At 39.0% G+C, this 20,513-nt stretch overlaps 1 protein-coding gene across 1 annotated transcript in view; it reads left to right on the top strand.

The window, feature by feature from the left end:
* Positions 1 to 20,513, top strand: part of SLC44A5 (solute carrier family 44 member 5) — a 63,633-nt gene that overhangs the window by 28,429 nt on the left and 14,691 nt on the right. The window contains exons 2-11 of the mRNA XM_059478053.1: positions 1,901 to 1,949; positions 3,388 to 3,461; positions 5,279 to 5,363; positions 9,296 to 9,380; positions 11,770 to 11,898; positions 12,659 to 12,719; positions 14,339 to 14,462; positions 15,351 to 15,434; positions 17,982 to 18,094; positions 18,523 to 18,654. Coding sequence (XP_059334036.1) covers positions 1,901 to 1,949; positions 3,388 to 3,461; positions 5,279 to 5,363; positions 9,296 to 9,380; positions 11,770 to 11,898; positions 12,659 to 12,719; positions 14,339 to 14,462; positions 15,351 to 15,434; positions 17,982 to 18,094; positions 18,523 to 18,654 — 936 coding nt within the window. The remainder of the gene's footprint in view (positions 1 to 1,900; positions 1,950 to 3,387; positions 3,462 to 5,278; positions 5,364 to 9,295; positions 9,381 to 11,769; positions 11,899 to 12,658; positions 12,720 to 14,338; positions 14,463 to 15,350; positions 15,435 to 17,981; positions 18,095 to 18,522; positions 18,655 to 20,513) is intronic.

Genomic DNA, 20,513 nt, shown 5'->3' with positions numbered 1-20,513 from the left:
CAGATTGTTAAAGTATATGCAAGGTAAATAGAGATTCCTTGAATCTCAATTTTTCAATGAATGAAAAAGAAATTCACTCAGAGCTATTAAATGCAAAGTCAGTACTTTTAGTTAAGAAAAATGCAGGTGGAAGTCTCTGTGATATCAGTGTTGGGGAAGTACTACAGTGTTTGCCTTGGTGTTGCATTCCTCCTCAGATATGGCCCCTTATAACATTCAGGGTGTGGATTCGGTGGATTTTTTTGTGTGATCTGGTGTGGCTGTTCTTATGTGCTCAACAGATCCTGTAAGAGCAAAGAACAGAAGTTCAGCTTCAGTGTGCCTTAAAGCCAGAATCTGTCTGTGGGGTGTGATGTTACATATGGTTTTGTTCTGGTGGTGAATTATTTTGTAGTAGAAATATTTGTTTTGTAGGAATTTCTGTTCAAAATTGTTCATTCAATATACAGGTGTTTGCCCAACATTAGGTATTGTGTATGGTACTTTTGCTTTCCTGACCATGCATCACAGCATAGCTTATTCCACTCCCCAGCATTGCTGTCATACATTACTTTTCTAAAGTTTTAATTTTTTTGGTCTCTTCTGTATTAAGATATTTTTGTTGCAGGAGCTTGCTAAGGTGGATCTGAGTACCTCAGATGAAGGACAAATAGGATTTTATTAACTGCTGTGTTTATTGTACTGCTGTGTGTGTGTGTTTTGATAAGGTTTTTCTGATACAAACCAAGAACAAAGTCTGACATGTAGTTAATAAGCAAATTCTGCTTTTGAGAAATTGCTGACTTGTCCTCTAATTGACAAAAATAAGTATTTTTCTTTGGGGCCCTGGGGAGGAAATTTAGGCTGGTAGCACCGTGTAATACCAGGGATATTCAGATGAGGAAATCCTTAAGAAAGCAGTGAAAAAGCACTCTGAAGCAGTAATTTGTGTTGTAGCTTTGACAGTTGAATGAAGGAGTAATTTTTCATTGCATAGAATTTTGTTCACTAAATCTTCACAATCACTGAACTTTGTAAGGAAAAAGTCCCTTAAAGCTGAATAGCTAGCTTCAAAAGGAAAAATCCAAATTCTGGTCTGCTGAATGAAAAGCTGCTTGTTTCTCTTCATACAGTAACCCAATCTTGAAAATTTTGATTTGACTGTAATTATTTATTACTCTTTACCAAGTGAGATCGTACTTTAATTTCTCTTATTCAGGTCCCCATGAGAAGCACCGGTTGGTGGGTTAGTATTTGCTGGGTTTTTAATATAGGGGTTTTTTAATGTGTTGAGTGAATCAGTTGGAACTGTGCTAACCAGGATAGCCACATGAAAAACAGATTGCCCATGGACACTGTGGATGCCCCAACCCTTGCAGTGTTCAAGGGCAGGTTGGATGGGGCTCTGAGCGACCTGGTCTAGGAGGAGGTGTCCCTGCCCATGGCAGGAGGTGTTGGGACTAGATTATATGTAAGGTTTCTTGTAACCCTTTAACATTCTGTGATTCTGGAGGAAAATCAGAAGCTCTTAGCCTGTAACTGCAGAGAGGTGGGTTCATTTACTTGCTGTCAGACACACTTAGCATGTGACTGGGAGGCGTAATCCTTGTCTCTCAAATACATTGTGAGCCTGTGCATAGGCATAGTGATAGGATGTACATTAAAGGTAACTTACTACATGGTGAATGTGAGGCCCTCAATATTTTTAAGTTGGAAGAAAAAAAGCTTTAATCTCATATACAAAACCTAGGTAATTTTATTGGTGAATTACTGGTATTGCCCATATGAAATGATTTTAAGAAAAATGATTAAATATTAATATATGGAAGATGCTCTTCAAAGGCTGGTGTTAACATCCCCTTCTGGACAGATTTTATTTTAAATAAGGACATGCTTTTATACTGTTTTATTTTAAATGCAGGTGAACCAAGGAAATTTGACCCGAAGTTCAGAGGACCTATTCATAACAGGTAAATATCATAACCCACTCCGTTAAATTCTTTTGGTGAACAGGAGTTAAAAATTTTTTTAGCAAAACTTGTGAATTTGATTCTGCAAGTCTTCTAAATCCAGACCACCGTCTTTACTACCCTTGAGGATGGATGATTACTAGGGAGTATTAAGCTGTGTGCTCTTAAGTCGTTTTAGTTTGAATGCCAAGTCTGTGTGCCTTGCACTGGCTAGTATCTGCCGTCTAACACGTGTAGTAGTTCTGATACACCTCTTTGTGACAGAGCCACCTAACAGAACAATCTGGCTTGACTTCACTTAGTTTTATGAAATGCACATGAAAGCATGTCACCACTTAGAAGGTTCATTAGTTTACAAGCAGAGTGAAATTGCTCAGAAAGCATCTAAGGAAATCACGGAATCATTAAGGTTGAAAAATACCTCCCAGATCATCAAGTCCAACTTTTAATCATGGGCAATTTTTCAGTGTTTTTCCAGATGTAGAGAGCTAAGTTCTAAACCAGCATTTAGTGCTGTTACTGAGAAGAACAAATTAGAGAACCACAAGTTACTTCAGTTTTACCATTCTCAGGAGAAAATTTGTAACAGAGAAGCACACCACAGACTTGTCATACTATCATTTGAACACAAACACGCTATCCTTGTCTACACAGGATGTACTTCTTCCTCTCTGAAAGCTAATAATTTTAGAAATAAATAGAAATACTTGTTTAGGGAGTTCGTCCTAATTTGTGAAGTATCTTTATGTTATTGCCAGTGTATCAAGCCAAGCTTGAGTGGTGTCAGAACTGCTTCTGAATGGAGGATGGGGAAATAAGAAGCATTGTTTTAGCATTGCATCTTCAATTTTGAGCAGTTGTCCTATCTTAGGTTACTATCATATTGACCCTGGATCCTGTACCATCTCGACCTCACCAAAAGTTTATTTCAGTGAGATTATAGAGCTGTTACTCTCTAAAGAAGTGTCCACACTTGGAAACACATTTCAAGTTCTCCAGTTGTTTAAAAAATCTGTTCCCTTTATCTCTTTTGTGTTAAAAATGTTTCTGTGTAAGAGGAAACATGGATTGGAAAACAGAAAGAATGGCAGATTCTAAAAATGAATTCTGAGGCAGATATCCTGTACTATGTCTTGCCACTTATATCATCACTTGTATGGTAAGTGATCTCATGGGTTCAGTGTTGTAAGGTATTACTTGTTTCAACATCTGTTCTTCAATATGTTCCGTTGTCTGCAGCAAAAAAAGCATACACGTTTATTTGCTGGTCTTGCTGCAAAAACAGGACTTTACACCTCAAACGTGAGTTTGTGACTAAAATTTCTGCAAAGTGCTCATGCAGATATCTTACTCAGATGTTAAAATACCATATGACAATCAGTGGTTTTGAAGGGTCATATTAAAGACCTTATTTTTAAAAAGTGTTTCTTGCCCCTAGGCACTGCACAGATATTATTTGCTGTGTGATCTTCATAGTTGTCATTCTGGGTTACATTGCATTAGGAGTTGTGGGTAAGTAAATAGAGGTATAGTAATGCCTTTTCATATAGATGGGAAGCAGCTTTGTGAATGTTGGAATTTTTTATTGAAATGTCCCTTTTGCTAATATTAGTGCAAAGCTTTCCAATCAATAAGTGATGCCTTTCACAGAAGCAAGTAATGAATTAACATTCAGTATCTATTGTAATTCACAGAAACATAGACTGGGTGAGGCTGTAAGGGACCACAGTGGGTCATCTGGTCCAACATCCTCGCTCAGAAGGGTCATCTCAGAGCGTATGGTGCAGGATTGTGTCCAGATGGTTCTGGAATATCCCCTGTGAAGGAGACTCCACACCCTGTTTGGGCAATCTGTTCAAGTGCACAGTCACTGCACAGGGAAGAAGTTCTTCCTCATCTTCAGATGGAACTTCCTGGGCTCAGTCCCTGCCCGTTTCCCTGGTGCCATGGCTGGGTCCCGGAGCAGGGCCGGGTTCATGCTCTGCCCCTGCCCTGCAGATGCTGACAGACAGGGCTGAGGGCCCTCTCAGCTGGGGCTTCTCTCTAGGCTGAACAGCCCCAGATCCCTCAGCCTTTCCTGGGCATAGAGATGCTCCAGGCCCTCGCTCAGCTCTGCGGCCTCCTCTGACCCCGCTGCAGGAGCTCCACGTTCCCCTTGTCCCGATGAGCCCAGAGCAAGCACTCCAGAGATGCTTCACAGGATTATGCAGAGAGGCAGAGCAGAGATCCCTCCCTGACCTGCTGGAAATGCTCTTCCTGAAGCACGGCAGGATCCCATCACCCTCTTGGCCCTGAGGTTTAACTGCTGGCTCAGAGAAAGCTTGTTGTCCCCCAGGGCCCCAAGGTCTTTCTCTGAAGAGCTGCTTTTGTGCCAGTAATTAGGGAGAAGTTCAAAGCCATGTGTTTACTGATAAAAAACCCCACTCAAAATTAGGTGTGTTTAAAAAAAATGACACGGTTTGGAAAGTTTGCAATAACAAAGTAACTGTGATGGAAAATTTCAGGTAGCGGAAGCTAGAGAAAAACAATTTGGGTTGAGAGGAGCCCTGAGGAGAAGGAATTGTCAATGCGGATTGATAAGGTTTGGGCATGAGCCAGCCATGTACACTTGCAGCCCAGAAAGCCAAATGTATCCTGGGCTGTGTTGAAAGAAGTGTGGTCAGCAGGTCAAAGGAGGGGATTCTGCCGCTCTTGTCAGACCCCATCTGCACTCCTGCATCTGGCTCTGGCCCCCAGCACAGGAAGGACATTGACAAAGTCGAGTGAGTTCAGAGGAGGAGTGCTCTGAGGACTGGAATTCCTCTGCTGTGGAGGCAGGCTGACAAGTTGGGTTGTTCAGTGTGGAGAAGGGAAGGTTCTGAGAGATCTTAGAGCTCCTTCCAGTGCCTAAATGGTCTCCAAGAGAGCTGGAGAGGGACTTTGCGCAAGGACAGGAGTGACAGGGCACAGAGAAATCGCTTGTAAACTAACAGAAGGCAGAGTTAGGTTAGAGATTAGGAAGAAATTTTTCCCTGTGAGTGTGGTGAGGTCCTGGCCCTGGTTGCCCAGAGAAGCTGTGGCTGCCCCATCTCTGGAAGTGTTCAAGGTCAGGCTGGAAGGGACTTGAAGCATTGGATTGCTTTCTTACAGTTTAATCCATATCTTAGTAGAACTTACTGTGCTTTGCATTTTCATATTTCATTAGGAAATCTACTAATCAGTACTCTTCAGTGTTGATCTACAAAGTGTAAAATGGTACTTTACAAGTGATACATTTTCATACTAGCTAATTTTAATCATTAACTATGAGCAGTTGACTAGTATCTTAAGAGGTATTGTGTATTTTGCAGCTTGGGTGCACGGGGACCCCAGGAAAGTGATTTATCCAACTGACAGCTATGGGCAGTTCTGTGGTCAGAGAGATACCCTCAATGAGTGAGTACTAAATCCATTCACATGCCTTTATTAGTCGTGCACTGTGAAAAAGATGTGAGGTTTCAAGTCTCTGTCAAATAGACAGTGACACTCTTTCTGTATTTATTCCAAATAAAGCTCAGAAATGTATTAGTTTCCCAGTGCAAATCCAGATCCAAATTATTACTGTAAGGCAGTTGTTTGTGTCATTTAGAGAATATTTTTTGTAAGGTATCAATATAACTTAAAGATTGTGTCAGCAGTTGCATAGAAGGTGACTAGCTGGCACAGCTTCTAACTGCCAAAGTTTGGGTAATTCATAACCTGTTGTGTAATTCTTCATCCACCTTGGGATAAAAGAAGTATTAAGGCATTTTAGCCTGGTCTATAGTTTTTGTCAATATGCACCAAATAACATAAAAGTCTGTAGTGAAAGGCTCTTGTTTTTTTTCCTGTGCCAGTAGAGACTGAGTAGTCTGGGAGATGAGCAGCCATAACTACATCCTCCTTGGAAAACAGGAGGAAAATAGAACTAAATGGCTCTATTTACTTGTCTCTGTTTTTGTCGTTTTAGATTTTGAATTGTAAGAGTTAAATTAGTTAGTTGATACCAACAGAGTAATTACACATAAAAATAGTTGCTCAGGGAAGAAAGGTGTTGCATCTATGTTTTCTTTAAAAATCTAAATGGTTTATGAAACAGAATTTTAAAAAAGTTTGCTTCTTCACCCACCATCTTCCTTTCAAAAGGTAAGTTTTAGACATGCCTTATGCCCTTGTCACTGTCAAGAAGCTGGATGCTATGCTAGTGTTTGATAACAATCCTTTGCTGCTTCTTTCTTTCTCCATTTAATTTTCTGTGGAAAAAAATTTGCAAGCCACTGTCCAAAGAGCAGTTCAGAAGGGGAGGAGCAGGAAATAGAGACTAGAACAGAAATAGAGCTAGGCCTATATATCCTCAAGTTTTTTTTACAGGGGAAACAGGCTAGTGAAAGAAAATCTGTTCCACACTCAAGACTATTCTTCATAGCAATTGTTGGAGAGTCAAACTTCCTGAAGACGAAAAGCAAGGAGGAAAAAGTTGTAGTGGCGTGTGTGTTCCCCTCACTGCAACATTTCTATGCTCCCTACCATGCTGGCAACTTGTCCTTGTCCCCTCTGTCACCAGTAGGAAGTAGAGGACAAATGACTTTGGGAGTCTCAGACACACAGCTTCAATATCCTGTGTGATGTGGAGCCAGGTGTTTCTCTCTGATTCTTACCATTCACTCCCATTCCATCTTTCTGTATGTTACTTGAGTCTTCCCTTTAGTTATTTCTTACACTGTGATTTTCGGTTTGTATTTACAAGTGACCCTCCCTATATAGGATTGCTGGCAAACAATGCAGCTACTGAGACTGCATTTTGGCATTTATTTGGTACATTGAGGAGATTCTTATAAAGATATAAATAATACACATAATACAACCTACCAGAAAAGCAAGTGTGTTTATGGCAGTAGGCCAAGATACTCCTCTGAAAGAGTCCCTCTAGTCCCCGGAATGGGGCTGAGGATGTGCTTGTGAAGCTTTTGTCAATACCACTGTTTTTCAGATCTCCTGAAAGTAAGCAGTGTGAAAGACTCAGCCAGAGCTGTGTTATTCTGAAGTCTCCAAGGGTTTAGTCTGAGACATTTTTCTTGGAAAGTAATCACAGTCTTTGTGTTTTGAATCTTGTCCTTGTAACAAGTATTTTCAGTAATCTCAGTGAGGAGTAGAAAAGGCGAGTTAGAAACAAAGCCAACATTCACGGCTTGTGCAAAAACCCATTTGAACTCCATAGAATGCCATGCAGTCAAATGAATTATTTTTGTATCATCATGAAATTCTTCTGTTAGACCTCTTCATGTCTTCCTGTAATCTATCCATTAGTTGACGTGTAATCTCTGAACTCGTTTTGCATTCTACAGAGCATAATGTACTAATGGAATACAACACAGTTTCATTATACAGAATACAGATCTAATTCTCAGTGTGTGTTTTCATGTGTTATGTATATATTTAAACTTTCTTTTCTGTTGTCAATACCAGCAAGTGGGCTAAGAAAAAAAGAAGAATTAATTAATGGTTTTGAGCAGCTCACAGATCATAAATACTATCAAGAAACTATTGAAGAATGATGGCATTTCAGTCCAAAATTGTATTCTACTAATTCAAAGAAAGAGCAACTAGTGGTGGTGAATTAGTTTTGCCAGAATGTGTCTTTTCTTAAACAGTGCATAGCAGAATGAATGTACCTCAGTGAAAACAAGTTAACATTGTAAAAAATGTCAGGCAGTTGAGTTGATCCCAGTTTTAAATGGAGTTTGAATGTGCAGTGGTGCTAAATAGTGTCTTTGATGGTATAGCCCTGTTTAGCAATTGGTGGGAGTCACATGCTGGTGGGAAAACAGAAGATGTGTCCCAGTCTGGGGGATACAATGAGATGTAGAAGCAGGACTGATGTTGAACCAGGACAGATAGAAGAGGGGCAGCCTTGTTAGCCCAAGCACTCTTCATTGTTAATATTGCCATTCTGCTCACAAGACAGAGCTCCCACTGTGCTGCAGTGCCATGGTGAAGGTCAGTGGGGGCTCAAACACTGCTTTGTGGAGTCTCCTGCACATCACAGAAGCATAGAATAGCCTGAGTTGGAAGGGACTTCAAAGCTCATTCCAACCCTCATTCCGCAGCCAGGGACACCTTCCTCTAGACCAGGTTGCCCTGTTCAGCCTGTCCTTGAACACTTCCAGGAATGGGGCAGCCACAGCTTCTCTGGGCAACCTGTGTCACGGCCTCACTACCCTCACAGCCAAGAATTTCTTCCCAATGTTCTATATGAACCTACTCTCTGTCAGTGGGAAGCATCCCCTGTTGCCCCATCTCTCCAGGCCTTTGTAAGTAGCAACTCCATATTTTTTATAGAGTCCTTTCAGGTTAAATGTTTTGTAGGCTCCCTTCAGGGAAAGCCACAGTTAGGACACCCCTGAAGCCTTCTCTTCTCCAGGCTGAAGAATCCCAATTCTCTCAGCCCTTCCTCATGGAAGAAGTGCTCCATCTCTCTGATCAACTTGGTGGCCCTTCATAGTCCATAGGGGAGCATATGCACCGTTTCTTGGGGTGCATATGCAGGGGCACTGCATAACCCAGACTAACTGGCTTTGAAGTTTTGTTTAAAAAGGGCAGGTCTACTGCCATATTATCTTCACTAGAGCTATCTGATAATTTTCTGATGTAGCGAAGTCTAACATGACATTTTGCTGTCTTCAAAACCCAAGTCTTAAAATCAAGAGATCTTGGGGTCCTAAGCTTCCAACAAATCCAGACTTAAGTGACAGCTGCCACAAGGCTCCAAGTTCCAGTAGATGTCAAATATGCAGGACTGACAGACTGACCCTTATTTATATCAAGGGGGATCTTGTCAGTGTTATTAGTAGATCATGTTATATTCTGTTTTCTGGACAACTGCTTTTGGTTTCCAACCATAAAAAGTTTCTGATTGGTTTTGGTGCCACCTTCTGATCAACAAAAATTAGGCAGCTTTTACAGTGAAGCATTTGCTGATGGTGAGTTTGCATGCACTTCATATGCAGGATGTTGGTGGCGCAGAGACTATGATGTTTTTGCAGGGTTATTCTACAAACCTCAGCCTCTCAAGGCAGGACTACAGCTACACAGATTGTTTCAGCTTAAAATCATGCTGCAGATAAAAACGTGTCAAAATTATCATTCTTTAGAGCAACTACTTCTGGTTTCATAGATGTCTTGATGTAAAACATTCAAGGTCTGCTTGGGATTTTTTTTGTCTTGTATTTGCAATATGGATGTTCACAGTAATAAAACTTAAATATCAATGTATACAACAAATTATGGAATGGTAGGATGTATAAGCACCTATATTTATGGTGATTATTATCTTATATCCATTTCCATAGGAACAAGACCATTTTGTTTTACTTCAACATCCTGAAATGTGCCAGCCCCGTAGTGTTAATAAACCTACAGTGCCCTACAACACAGGTGAGTGAAAATGTAGAGATAAAATATTTTCCCTGCATCTTAATCATGGTGCTTAAAAATTAGACATGTGTTTGTTTAGATTTAAAAATTGTTGTTCATTTCCTTCAAAATACAACATGGTTGTTTTATAAATTACTTGTAGCAAGCACACTCTCTGTAGTGTATGACGGTCAGAAAAATGAAGTGGAAATGCACAAGATTGTATATTTTGGATAAGAGTAGACAAAAAAAGTCCACTGACTTGAACACAACAATTTTTTATTTATGAATTCATCACAGCAGCTATCCAGTAGTATTCAGTGCATGCAGAAAATACTGATTTATACCTAAGGAGCTGAACATGTTCAAGAAACTGTGCATATTGCCATTGACAGGATTATCTGGGTGTGATTGGAGCCTATGTCTCTTTCAAAAGTGAAGATTTTGAAAGCTTATTCTTCCCTTATGTCACAATTTGCACTATGTTTGTTGTGTTGTGGTTCCTTGTGAAGTTGTGAAATAAACCTAGTCACTGCATTTGTGTGGGTTAAGATTAACCTCCTGATCTTTCTTGCAAGACAATTTTCCTGATCATAAAACATGAAAATCTCTAACAAGAAAGAGCAAGAACCCTCTTAAGACTGGCTAGTTGCTGTCAGAATGAAAACTTGCTCCATCAGCTGCAGATTTGCTTCAGGAATCCCCATCTGTCCACATGCACACATTGACACTGTTGCCCTGCAGTCTTAAGACTCTTTCACTAGAACAGTTCAGTCTGTTCAGAAATATGAGGTCATTATGTGGGATTTGGCTGGTGCTGTGGTCAGGTTGGCAATGGCCATGAATCAAATTGGGTGAAATACTTGTTAAAGGAGAGGTTTTGGGACCAGAGTAGTTACTTTGTTCATTTTCAAATATGCAACATCTCCAGAACTAAGAATGCTGTTTTTGAATGCTGTTTGTTACTGCAGATGGTTAAATGACTGGTCGTTTCGAAAAATGCTGAAGAAATTTTTTTTGATGATTCCTCTTTTGAACTGCAAACAGGGTCCTTCATTCCTGACCTATACATATAAATATCAGGAGGAAGAACCCCCAAGAACTAACATGAGAGGAGCTTCAGTTCTTGAGTAAGGCTGGATTTGAAAACAGTTAATACAGTCCATTGGATCCATAGACAGCACATTTCACTGCCTGTTTCATAGATAGCAAACAGTTTATAGTAAAGTGTGTACTTGTTAGTCACCTGTTGTCCCAACAAGGACAAAACTCTTCTTTCTTTGTTCCTTGGCCTGTGGGTAGTCCATAGGACTAAAATACTCCTATAGAGAGACCCTCTTGCAGTATCTGCTGTTTTTTAAGGATTAGTACAAGACCTCTTCCCAAAATTCTTTTTGGTGAATTACTTAGGACAGAATGCCCTTGACATGAAAGACAGTTTTGGTGCATGATGTCTCTCTGGTACTTGGACAGCAGAGCTTTGCAAAGGGTGTTTGGATAGCACAGCTTTGGAAACAAACTGCCTTCTAGAAAAGGCTCAAGCTTGCTGTAAAGATTGAATTCAGACCAACTCACATTCTTAACGCTGAGGAGTCAGAATGTCTGTCCTTAGTGAGATTCCAGGGATCAGCAGAACCTTCAGAGTCTGTTCATCAGGGCAGCCACTTCTCCATATCCTAAATCTAAATCACAACTTCTCAGTGGATGCATTCAATAAACCCCAGTCCTCACCTGATTTCTCACATAAATCTGGCTTATAATGGCTATACCATGAGTCATGTGAGCATGACTACTTGTCATAGGCATACCCTGGCTTTGTAAGTCTTTTCTTAATCTACAGTTAAAAGTCACTTTTGAGTGATTTACACCTAACTTGACAATAAATTTATAGATGTAATTGACTGAAGAGGTTGTGTAGAAGGATGGAATAACAGTACCCGAGACTTTGGATTTTAGTGAGACTTTCTTTAAATAAAGTTCCCCTTATACATGTAGTAGGAAAAATTGTATGTATCCTGTAGAAGTAGCTGTCACACCCCCTTGCTCTTATATACTGCTGATGATAGATATAGAGGAGGACTTCAGAGGTTTTTTCTTGCTGCCCAGAAAAATAATACTCCTTTCAACAGACTGAAAGCTCTTCTTGCCTATCAGAATGTGTAGAACCTAAGAAGATACAGAGAGGGACTTGATATGCCAGATATGAGGAGAACACACTTTGAAAGTATTTTCTATCAAAGAATTCTAGAAGTATTCATTTAGGGAATCAAAAGGAGAACATATCTTTCCTAAATCCAGCAGTAAACATTAATGAAGGCAGTGGCATTTTTCTTGCTTTTTCATTACACTGACTTTCCTTACCCTTCTCTACCCAGAGTGTGTCTTTACTTATATTTTTCTTGTCTTGCAGCTTTGTGTCTCAAAGTGCCCAGACAGGTTTGCAACCTACATTGATGTTCAGGCTTCCTACAGATATAGACCAGATCAGTGGAATTACTTCAGACAGTTCTGCAAACCTGGCTTTAACAATCCTCGCAAGGTGTGTATGTATCTGTAGATGATAAAGTACATTTTTTCTTCAAGCAGTATTTAATATGCATGATTTTACTGAGCTGCATCAAAGATTTGAATTATTCTGATTTCAGCATGTAAGGAGATGTCCCATTTATGTGATTTGACAGTTGTTTAATCTAGGCTGAAGGTCTTGAATGCACACTAAACCTCCACTCTTCAAATGATTGCTGTTAGCTTAAAAGACTACCTGCAGCTACTCATTCAGTTGCAGTACTGTGGCAAGCAGTATCCTTTAGTACTTAAGTACCCCACAGCAGTAGAGTGTCTCAAACCAATTCTTAAGGCTCTTAAGTCATCTATAGCTACTTGGAAAGTTAGCTAAGAAAATTAATCTATCCTTCATATAACTGATTTTGTACTCAAATGTACTGTGTTACTTTTCCCATCTTTAAAATGTCTTGCAATTCAGCTACATTAATTGGATTAAAATCTTACTTTTCTTTAAGAGAAAAGATAAAGGGTAGGCAAGGAACAGTTGTCCAGTCAGTTCTGGCTTAGATGCTGATCCATAAGTCTTTTATGTCACTAGAAAAGAAAAGAACAGTCTTTTCCCAAATCACAATGACAGTTTGGATTCTCACTTAGATATAAATGTATCTTGCAGCTCCACCAGTGAAATTTGGGGAGGAGGCTACAAAGCCCAGTTTGGGGCATTCTTCAGACTGGGTGAAAAACAAACATACTATTACACTGTTATTCAGCATTCCTATTTTTCCCCTTTTTAGTCTATTGCTCAAGTCCTACGTGATGAAGATTGTCCTTCGATGATCATTCCAAGCAGGCCTTGTGAGTGATTCTACTTCTTATACACATCTTAGCAGATTGTAAGCATTCATATTCAAGCACAACTCCAGTCTGAAATGTGTTTTGTGGCAACATCACTAGGAGCTGTTTATCTGACATTCACATTCATTCAGTTTTAAAGCATAAATCAATTCAATTTGAAAATACAAATATTTATTAATATTTTTTCTAACAGTTGTCTGGGAATATTCAGCGTGTGATCAGGTCAAGCTGAGCTCTTTCTTGCTCTTGAATCATCACTGATAGCAAAAGCTCTTCAACTGAAATTGTGCTTTCCAAAACAAGAGCAAGCTATGCCATTGGCATAAAGAAAATGCTACAAATGTTGGAAGGATCATATGGCCTGGCCATGTGTTGAAGTTCAAACAATACTTCAGCCCAGTTACAATGCAGCTCTCCTTTCAGTGCAGTGCTGGCTATGCAGGACATATGGAGGAATTCCAGAGCAAAAAATGTCACTGTGGTCAGCAGGTGTTTCTGAGTAGATAACCACTGATCTCAGAGCTCATCTCAGCTGCACAAGTGTAGTATTGACCCAGAATCTTACAGAAAAAATCGCTGTTTATTTTTGCCATACTTTAAAGTAGGGATCATGTAAACCAGGAACATGTCATTAAAAGGAGAAGATACGGATTAAATTTTTTAAACATAGTCTGAATTGTATGAAAACTGAAGTACTGACCCAAAAGACATAAAATAACTTGCGAAGAAGCTCTTATATTCCTTTACACTACATCAATGAGCAAAGATTACAGTTTAGAGAAAAAGATATGTTAAGATATGTTGCTTAATAATTTATTCAGAATATTTGCTGGGGGAGATAGATCAGACTGAAGATTGAGCCCTGGCATCAGTATTTGTTGCAATCTGGTAAGGAAAGCACTGAATAGTTATGTGAAGTACGCCTCTGAAGGAGGACTCACCTGCTCTTCTCTTTGGAATGAAACCAAGGATGTTTTGCAGCAAAGAACAGGGCAGAGTAAATGAGTATGCAAACACCTCCTTTTCTCGCTTTTTTATAATCTCCTCTTCCCTCTAACCAGCTCTTTCTGTCTTTTTTCCATTGCTTCATCTCCAAGAATATCTAGTGATAGTGCCTGGTACTGGAGCTCATCTGGCATATAAGGAAAGCAACACTTGCTGTTATATATTGGTTTGGGGCTAATATGATTCATGCTCAGTCAAGTTGAATCTGTCCTTGGGGGCTGGTCTCATTATTACCATAAAATGGCATATTTGAGAAGCTGCAGTTTTTATAAGCTGCCCAGATGCTGACAGAGAGTAAGTTCCACATTTATTACAAATTCTTAAACTCCTATGTATAGTACTGTTGTTATTTGGTAGGACCTATAATCTCCAGTTGAAATCTATGATCCAACCCTGCCTGAGCTCAGACAAAAAGCCTCCGAGCATAAAAATCATAATCTTGAATGCAATGGCTCTTCCAAGATTTGTCAAAGTCAACATATTGCTATATAATCAGTTGAAAAACAATTGACTGTGAATCTGAAATTATTTAAATATGTTGCAAAACACACATGATAAAAGCAGAGCTTGACATGAGATGTAATATGCAGGCTTTGTTTTGATATTTTGAATAGTTCTGAAGAGATGCTTCCCAGACTTCTCCACGAAGAATGGTGTGTTGACCGTGGCAAATCAGACTACATTCAAAGATGGAAGAGGGAAAACAAGAAATGTAACTGATCTCAGGGAAGCTGCAAAGTAGGTTTTACCCTTCTTCGGTGTTTGTTGGATTCTGCACAATAATTTAATAATTTTAAAGAATCAGAATCTCTTGTAGCAAATGACTGAGGGTACCCAAGCTAGACTCGGTAGCAAATGGTTTCTCTGTGCCTGAGCACTTCCAAAGTTCCGTTAAGGAAATCCAGTACTGTGGTGTGCAGAAAGGAGCAAAAAGTGCAAAAAGCCTAAGTCTGACGGCCTCAGTCATTTTTTGAAATAATTATTGTTTTTTCTAGCAAAAATAAGTTTTGCAAGGAAATTTACCTGAGGTTCAAATGCAATCCTCATGCTGCAGGACTCAGGCCAGCCAGGAATGGCCTTGGCTATGCCGCTCTGTAATGACCTTTCCACTACCATGGGCTGGCCTAGTACTCTGGGCGTCTCACCTCATCCGAGTGCTCCTGCTTCTGGTAAAAAATAATGTATTGGGCTATTCTTCGGAAAACTATTATGTGGGTGAGCATTCTGCAGAATAGAAAAACAGTTCCATCAAGTTGCTTCACTGACCTGTTTTCTGGTTCTATGCTTTTAGCAGTTCTAGAGTCACTACTGTTTGTCCCTTGCTACATTGCAGATATTGATAGTATACACTTGCCTTGTGACATAATAAGCAATTCTGACAATAAAGCCTTTTTAATTAATTTTTTTCAGGACTTGTAGAGACATTCTTATATAGATTTTTCTTTACTGTAACTGTGATTGATGTTGATTTGGTGACAGAACTGGAGTATAGTTGTAAAAAAATTTTAGTATACTCTTATCACTACCAAAGATATTTCAGATTCTTTCACTGATCATATTTGTTGTTTAAATAAAATTCTCCTTTTCTACCTGAAGCAAACTTTTGTTTGATTTTTCTTTTCTCAGTGGCATCAATAATGTCCTGGATGCAAGATCAGTTGGAATGAAAATTTTTGAAGACTATGCCATTTCTTGGTATTGGATTTTAATGTAAGGGTTTTTTTGGTATTTTTAGTGTTTCGAAACTCATTTTGCAATGTGCAGGAATTAAAAAAATAGATTGTGTATGTATTTGGTACATATTCTACTTTAAAACTCGATAAACTGTAACTTCCTTTCATCACACATGATAATAAGATAGTTACAGTTCTGTGGATGGTAAGGATAGTACAGCAGACATACATAGAGTGTCAGTTGATCTGGAATAACTTTTTAATGTCCTGCCAGTCAGAAAATCAGGAGGAACAGGGTTCTGTTGCAGCACCCATGTGTGTAGCAATTCCAAAACTGAAAAATCTTAATTAAGTAACTTTCAAGCCAGTTGCACTTGCCAAGTATCACTAGTACATATATAAAACAGATAGTTTCTGAATTTGTGCAAGCAATATTCAGTTAAACCCATTATAATCCCTAAGTTCAATATGAATCCATAAATCCAATGCAGCAGGCAAAGCAACATCAAGAACAATTACTGAACAGTATTAACTGTATCTTGCAATTAATATTAATCACCAATTAATTAAAATGCAGCACCAAAACAAGAGAAGTAGCTTCTTTGTTGAAGCAAATATGTAAGTATTTGTGAGCTCCTAGCCCATTAATATTGATTATGATGGACCAGTGTGTTGATCTATTTAAACAGGAACTGAATTTGTTGCCAGGTGAGAACCTTTAACATGCTCATGTTAAGCATACATTAGTCAATCCTGAATGCAAACCCACAGCATTTAATACATACTTTAGATAATAATGTGGAGATTTAGTCGGTTCAGAAACACATGTTGTCAGCTTTTAAAGGTGTTCAGACACTGCTGGAAAGACAGCTTTCTCATAGTCTGATACTCAGCTCACAATATTTAGTAGCAGGAAACTCATGGATATTCAGCAAGCTTGGGTCTCTCTCTCTTACTGAAATCAGGCTTGTGGTACAGAGTCTTTCAAAGGACATACCACTGGACACACTGGACAGAGAACTGACCATTGTTTTGAACAGAAATTCTAAATATTGAAGCAAGTTTCCACATTTCAAATATGGTATTTTTTTGTAAGGAAGTGTTACCACTTCAAAGTAGTTGGATATAATTTTCATCACACTTTTCACCCAATGATAGCATAGATCAAATGATTTCTGGACAAATATATTTAAGTGCCAGAGGTTGGGTAAAGTTTTTAACAGCAAAGGCTTGACACTGAAGGGAGGCTGGATTAGAATTTAAATATGGAATTGCTGTAGTGTTTTTAGCATGCCTCAAAAGAACTACTGCTTCAAGCCTCAGTTTAAGGGAACTAGTCTGTTGAAGGCAGTTGCTACTACGTACTCAGTTTTGGTGTTACTAGGACTCATGTATAGCTAAAGATAACTTTAGATAAAAGTAATTTACTGCTTTCAAGATGGAGCCCCAAAACGACAACTTTTCTTGAGGAATATATTCTGAATTTCAGTAAATCATTCAGAAAGGGAAAATACATCAGGCTAGGAAGCCATTAAAGACGTAGGACTTAAGGCAGGGTTAGAAAGGTTTAACTAAATAAGCTGATGTGATTTTTTTTATGATCAGGCTGCCCCATTTTTTAGCTTTGGTTGTTGGCTAAATAAGCTGGGAACATTCAGAGGAAAAGTTACTGAACACAGGCGAGAAGAGGGTTTAAATTTTTTTGGGTCTGTACTAATACAAAATTCGCATGTAACACCTACTAAAAATAATGAGACATGAAATGTTCTTTAAAGCATCTGAGCTGGATATTTGTTCAATGGGATTAATATTCATATTGCTTTCTTCATAATTGTTTAGAAAGCCATGTGGAGTGAAAAAGCCTTTTGCAATAATTTTTTTCCTTTCTGACTTGCTTTCTAGGAGTGAAATGAAAACAAATATTACATTACATTATATTACATTACATTAATTATTGTCTTGATGAAGAAAAGGCACTGTAAATGCCTTTAGGGACTTCATAGAAAGGCTCTTAACAGTTTCTTTCTATGCATCATAGTGCCCTGATCGTTTCGTCTTCTGATTAGTAGAAGCGGTGATGAGTAGAAATTATGTCCTTCTAACCTCCTGATGGTTTTTCTCCTAAATGTAATTCTTCTTTTTTTTCCCTAGGAAGCTTCTAGAATGTTGTTTACTAACATTGTTTCTTTGCAAGCAGGGATTTTCTGTGGAGGACATAAACCAGCAACTTCCCCACACATAGGTATCCCTCCCATTTAACTTTCTGTACTATAGGTTAGACTGTGGCCTGAAAAAAGCAGTGAGTTTTTCAGCTGGTGTAAGTGACAAAAAAGGCATTCTATTAATCCCATTCAACCAGCCTGACAACCTAGTACACATATATGAGATCATCATATATAAGCTGTTTGTAATGGCAGATAACAGCCAAGAGAATGTATTTCATAACGAAGATTTTTTAATACTTTTTTACAAATCATGCTATTATGTGAGATGAAGTGACCCTCATTTGAAGTAACAGGAATGCAAGAATGTGAATAGATTCTTACACTCATTTTCTCTGTGTTTCTGTTTATTCACTTTCTAGTGGACTGTTCATTGCAATGATGTTGAGTCTGCTGTTCCTTGTGTTATTGAGGTTCACAGCTGGGGTTCTCTTCTGGATTTTCATCTTTGGTGTGATTGGAATTATAGGTTATGGTAGGTGTAATTTTCTAGCCTCTGAGACTATTTTTTCTTACTGCTTAAGTCTGGAAAATCAGTAGTTAATTCAATTAAATGGTACAATTGGGTAAATTAATGCCTAGTTTTAGACACAATTAAGTGAGAAGGACATAAATGGCAGCACAACGCAGTAAGAATCCAGCTGTGCTGATACTTAGCAGCAGATGTAGTAACCTGCATTACCTATGCACAGTATGCTTAGTCTGTAATCACTTGTACTGATATTTCTTTCCCATATATATGATATCATAATTTGCTAGTCTCACAGTGATGCATTTTTGGGGTTTGCTGACCTGACAGGCTTATACAAAAGCAAAACATTTGGCTTGTAAGATTTTTTTTTTTTAATTTGCATCTTTGCGCTCTTCATACACACTCCTATTTTATTGATTGTTTTTTAAAAGGCATCTGGCATTGTTACTGGGAGTATGATCATCTTAAAGGAATACCTGGATCTGACCTCACTGTTTATGATATTGGATTCCAGACAGACTTCAAAGTGTACCTGCAACTGAGGCAAACATGGTTAGCATTTAGTAAGTGCCCTTTTACATTTGGTATCTGCTAATGGATATTCAGGAAAATCAGTCAGTGTCTTAATTCACTTTCTGCCTTGTTAAATCTCCTCTACACATGTTGCTCAGAGGAGAAAGCAGAATTCCCTTTCTCTGTATTGTGTAAAAATATGCTTTTTCAAAAGAGACTCGTATATTTGTAAGGGGAGATAATGCAATCACACTAGTGATAAGAATGAAAAAATCTTTTGTTAGGAGCATTCTATTTCCTGTGTGTTCAGTCTTCAACATGGGGAAAGCAGAAGGCAGTAATTAAGTTCATCATGATGAAGTTGTGCAAGGAAGTGTACTTTTCTCTCTCAGATTATTTTTTCTCCCTCCTTGAGAGCCCCAGAATGAGATTAATAAGTCACATTAATAACTACACTTGTTTTGTGTCTTAGAATCATAAAATGTGCCAAGTTGGAAGGGGCCCATCAGCATGATCTAGTCCAGCTCCTGGCCCTGCACAGGACACTCCAACAATCCCACCCTGTGCTTGAGAGTATTGTCCAAATGTTCCTTGGGCTCTGGCAGCCTTGGGGCCATGACCATTCCCTGGGCAGTCTGTTCAGTGCCTCACTCTTGGGGAAGAACCTTTTTCTGATGTCCCACCCAAATCCCCCGACCCAGCTCCAGCTGTTCCCTGGAGTCATGTCACTGGTCATGAGAATGAAGAGGTCGGTACCTGCCCTTCTAGTTGTCCTTGTGAGGATGTTGAGGACCACAGTGAGGTCTCTGAATTTTCTTGTTGTCTGATCTAAGACTGTGAAATAAACCATTTTAAACAAAATCCTACTGGAACAAGACAACCTGCAGCATACACGCTCCCCCCCACAAGAAAGGAAGAGCAGAAGAGGGAAAGAATAACTGTCGAATATTACTTGCACTCCTGTTACTGCTCTGTTCGAAGACACACAGACTTGTAACTGATGATGAATGGATCATAACCAAAAACACTGCCTCTCCCTATTGGTAGCTAAATTAATAGAGCAGTAGCTTACTGCTTAAATCTCCTATCTCTTATTTATGTCTTCATTTACTTCTGTGTTGGATCATTGAACTTATGAGACATCTTCTATATATATTGTTGAGGCAGAGCTTTTTAGTGTGCTCTCCGTAGAGAATATTAGGACTTTATTATGCATTTTTTCCCCTGTAACTCTTCAGGCTCTTCCCCTGCCTGATTCTTAGCAGCCAGTGTATAGTTTACCTAGAGTTTAGTGTCACTTTCACAAGAGTAAATTACGGTACACAGGAATTAAATTGCTTTTCCAAAATCACTTAGCAAAGTAAATAGTTACATATCCTTGAAGAAAACGTAGTCAGAGTCCTAGTCTAGAACTCATCATGTACTGACAATGCTTGCCTTTTTCACAGTGTTTTGGACAAGTACATTAATCTAACAGAGACAAATTGGAATGAGACCAACTTCAAAGAAACCTGTTTTTATATTCCTTCATGGGGGAATGGCACCTGCCGTTCTGTTGCCAGGGGTAATACTTGAGATTGCAATTCAACATCATCTGTGACTATTGGGTCTGATATTCTGAGACTCTATCTAAGCTGTGGGACCTAAAGCCAAATCTCATCTTCCTTTGCAAACCTTCATATAAGTTTTTAGATACTTAAGGGTATACTGTCCCTTTTGTCTTCCTCACCCTCCACAGAACTTCTTGGTCTCAGCTGGAGGACACAGGTCCTGCTGCATACAATAATCTGCCCCTACTGGGCTGGTTTAGGTGTTGTCTAATGATCTGAAGCACCAAAAGTAAATGGATATGTCTCAGAGTTGGAGGATGTGTACTTCAGGCATTAAAGACTCAGTCTTCTCCAGGTGA

The sequence above is a fragment of the Ammospiza nelsoni genome, chromosome 9, assembly GCF_027579445.1.
Source record: "Ammospiza nelsoni isolate bAmmNel1 chromosome 9, bAmmNel1.pri, whole genome shotgun sequence".
Lineage (NCBI taxonomy): Eukaryota > Metazoa > Chordata > Aves > Passeriformes > Passerellidae > Ammospiza > Ammospiza nelsoni.
Note: the sequence above shows the minus strand (reverse complement) of the source record. Positions and strands in the feature narration are given on the sequence as shown.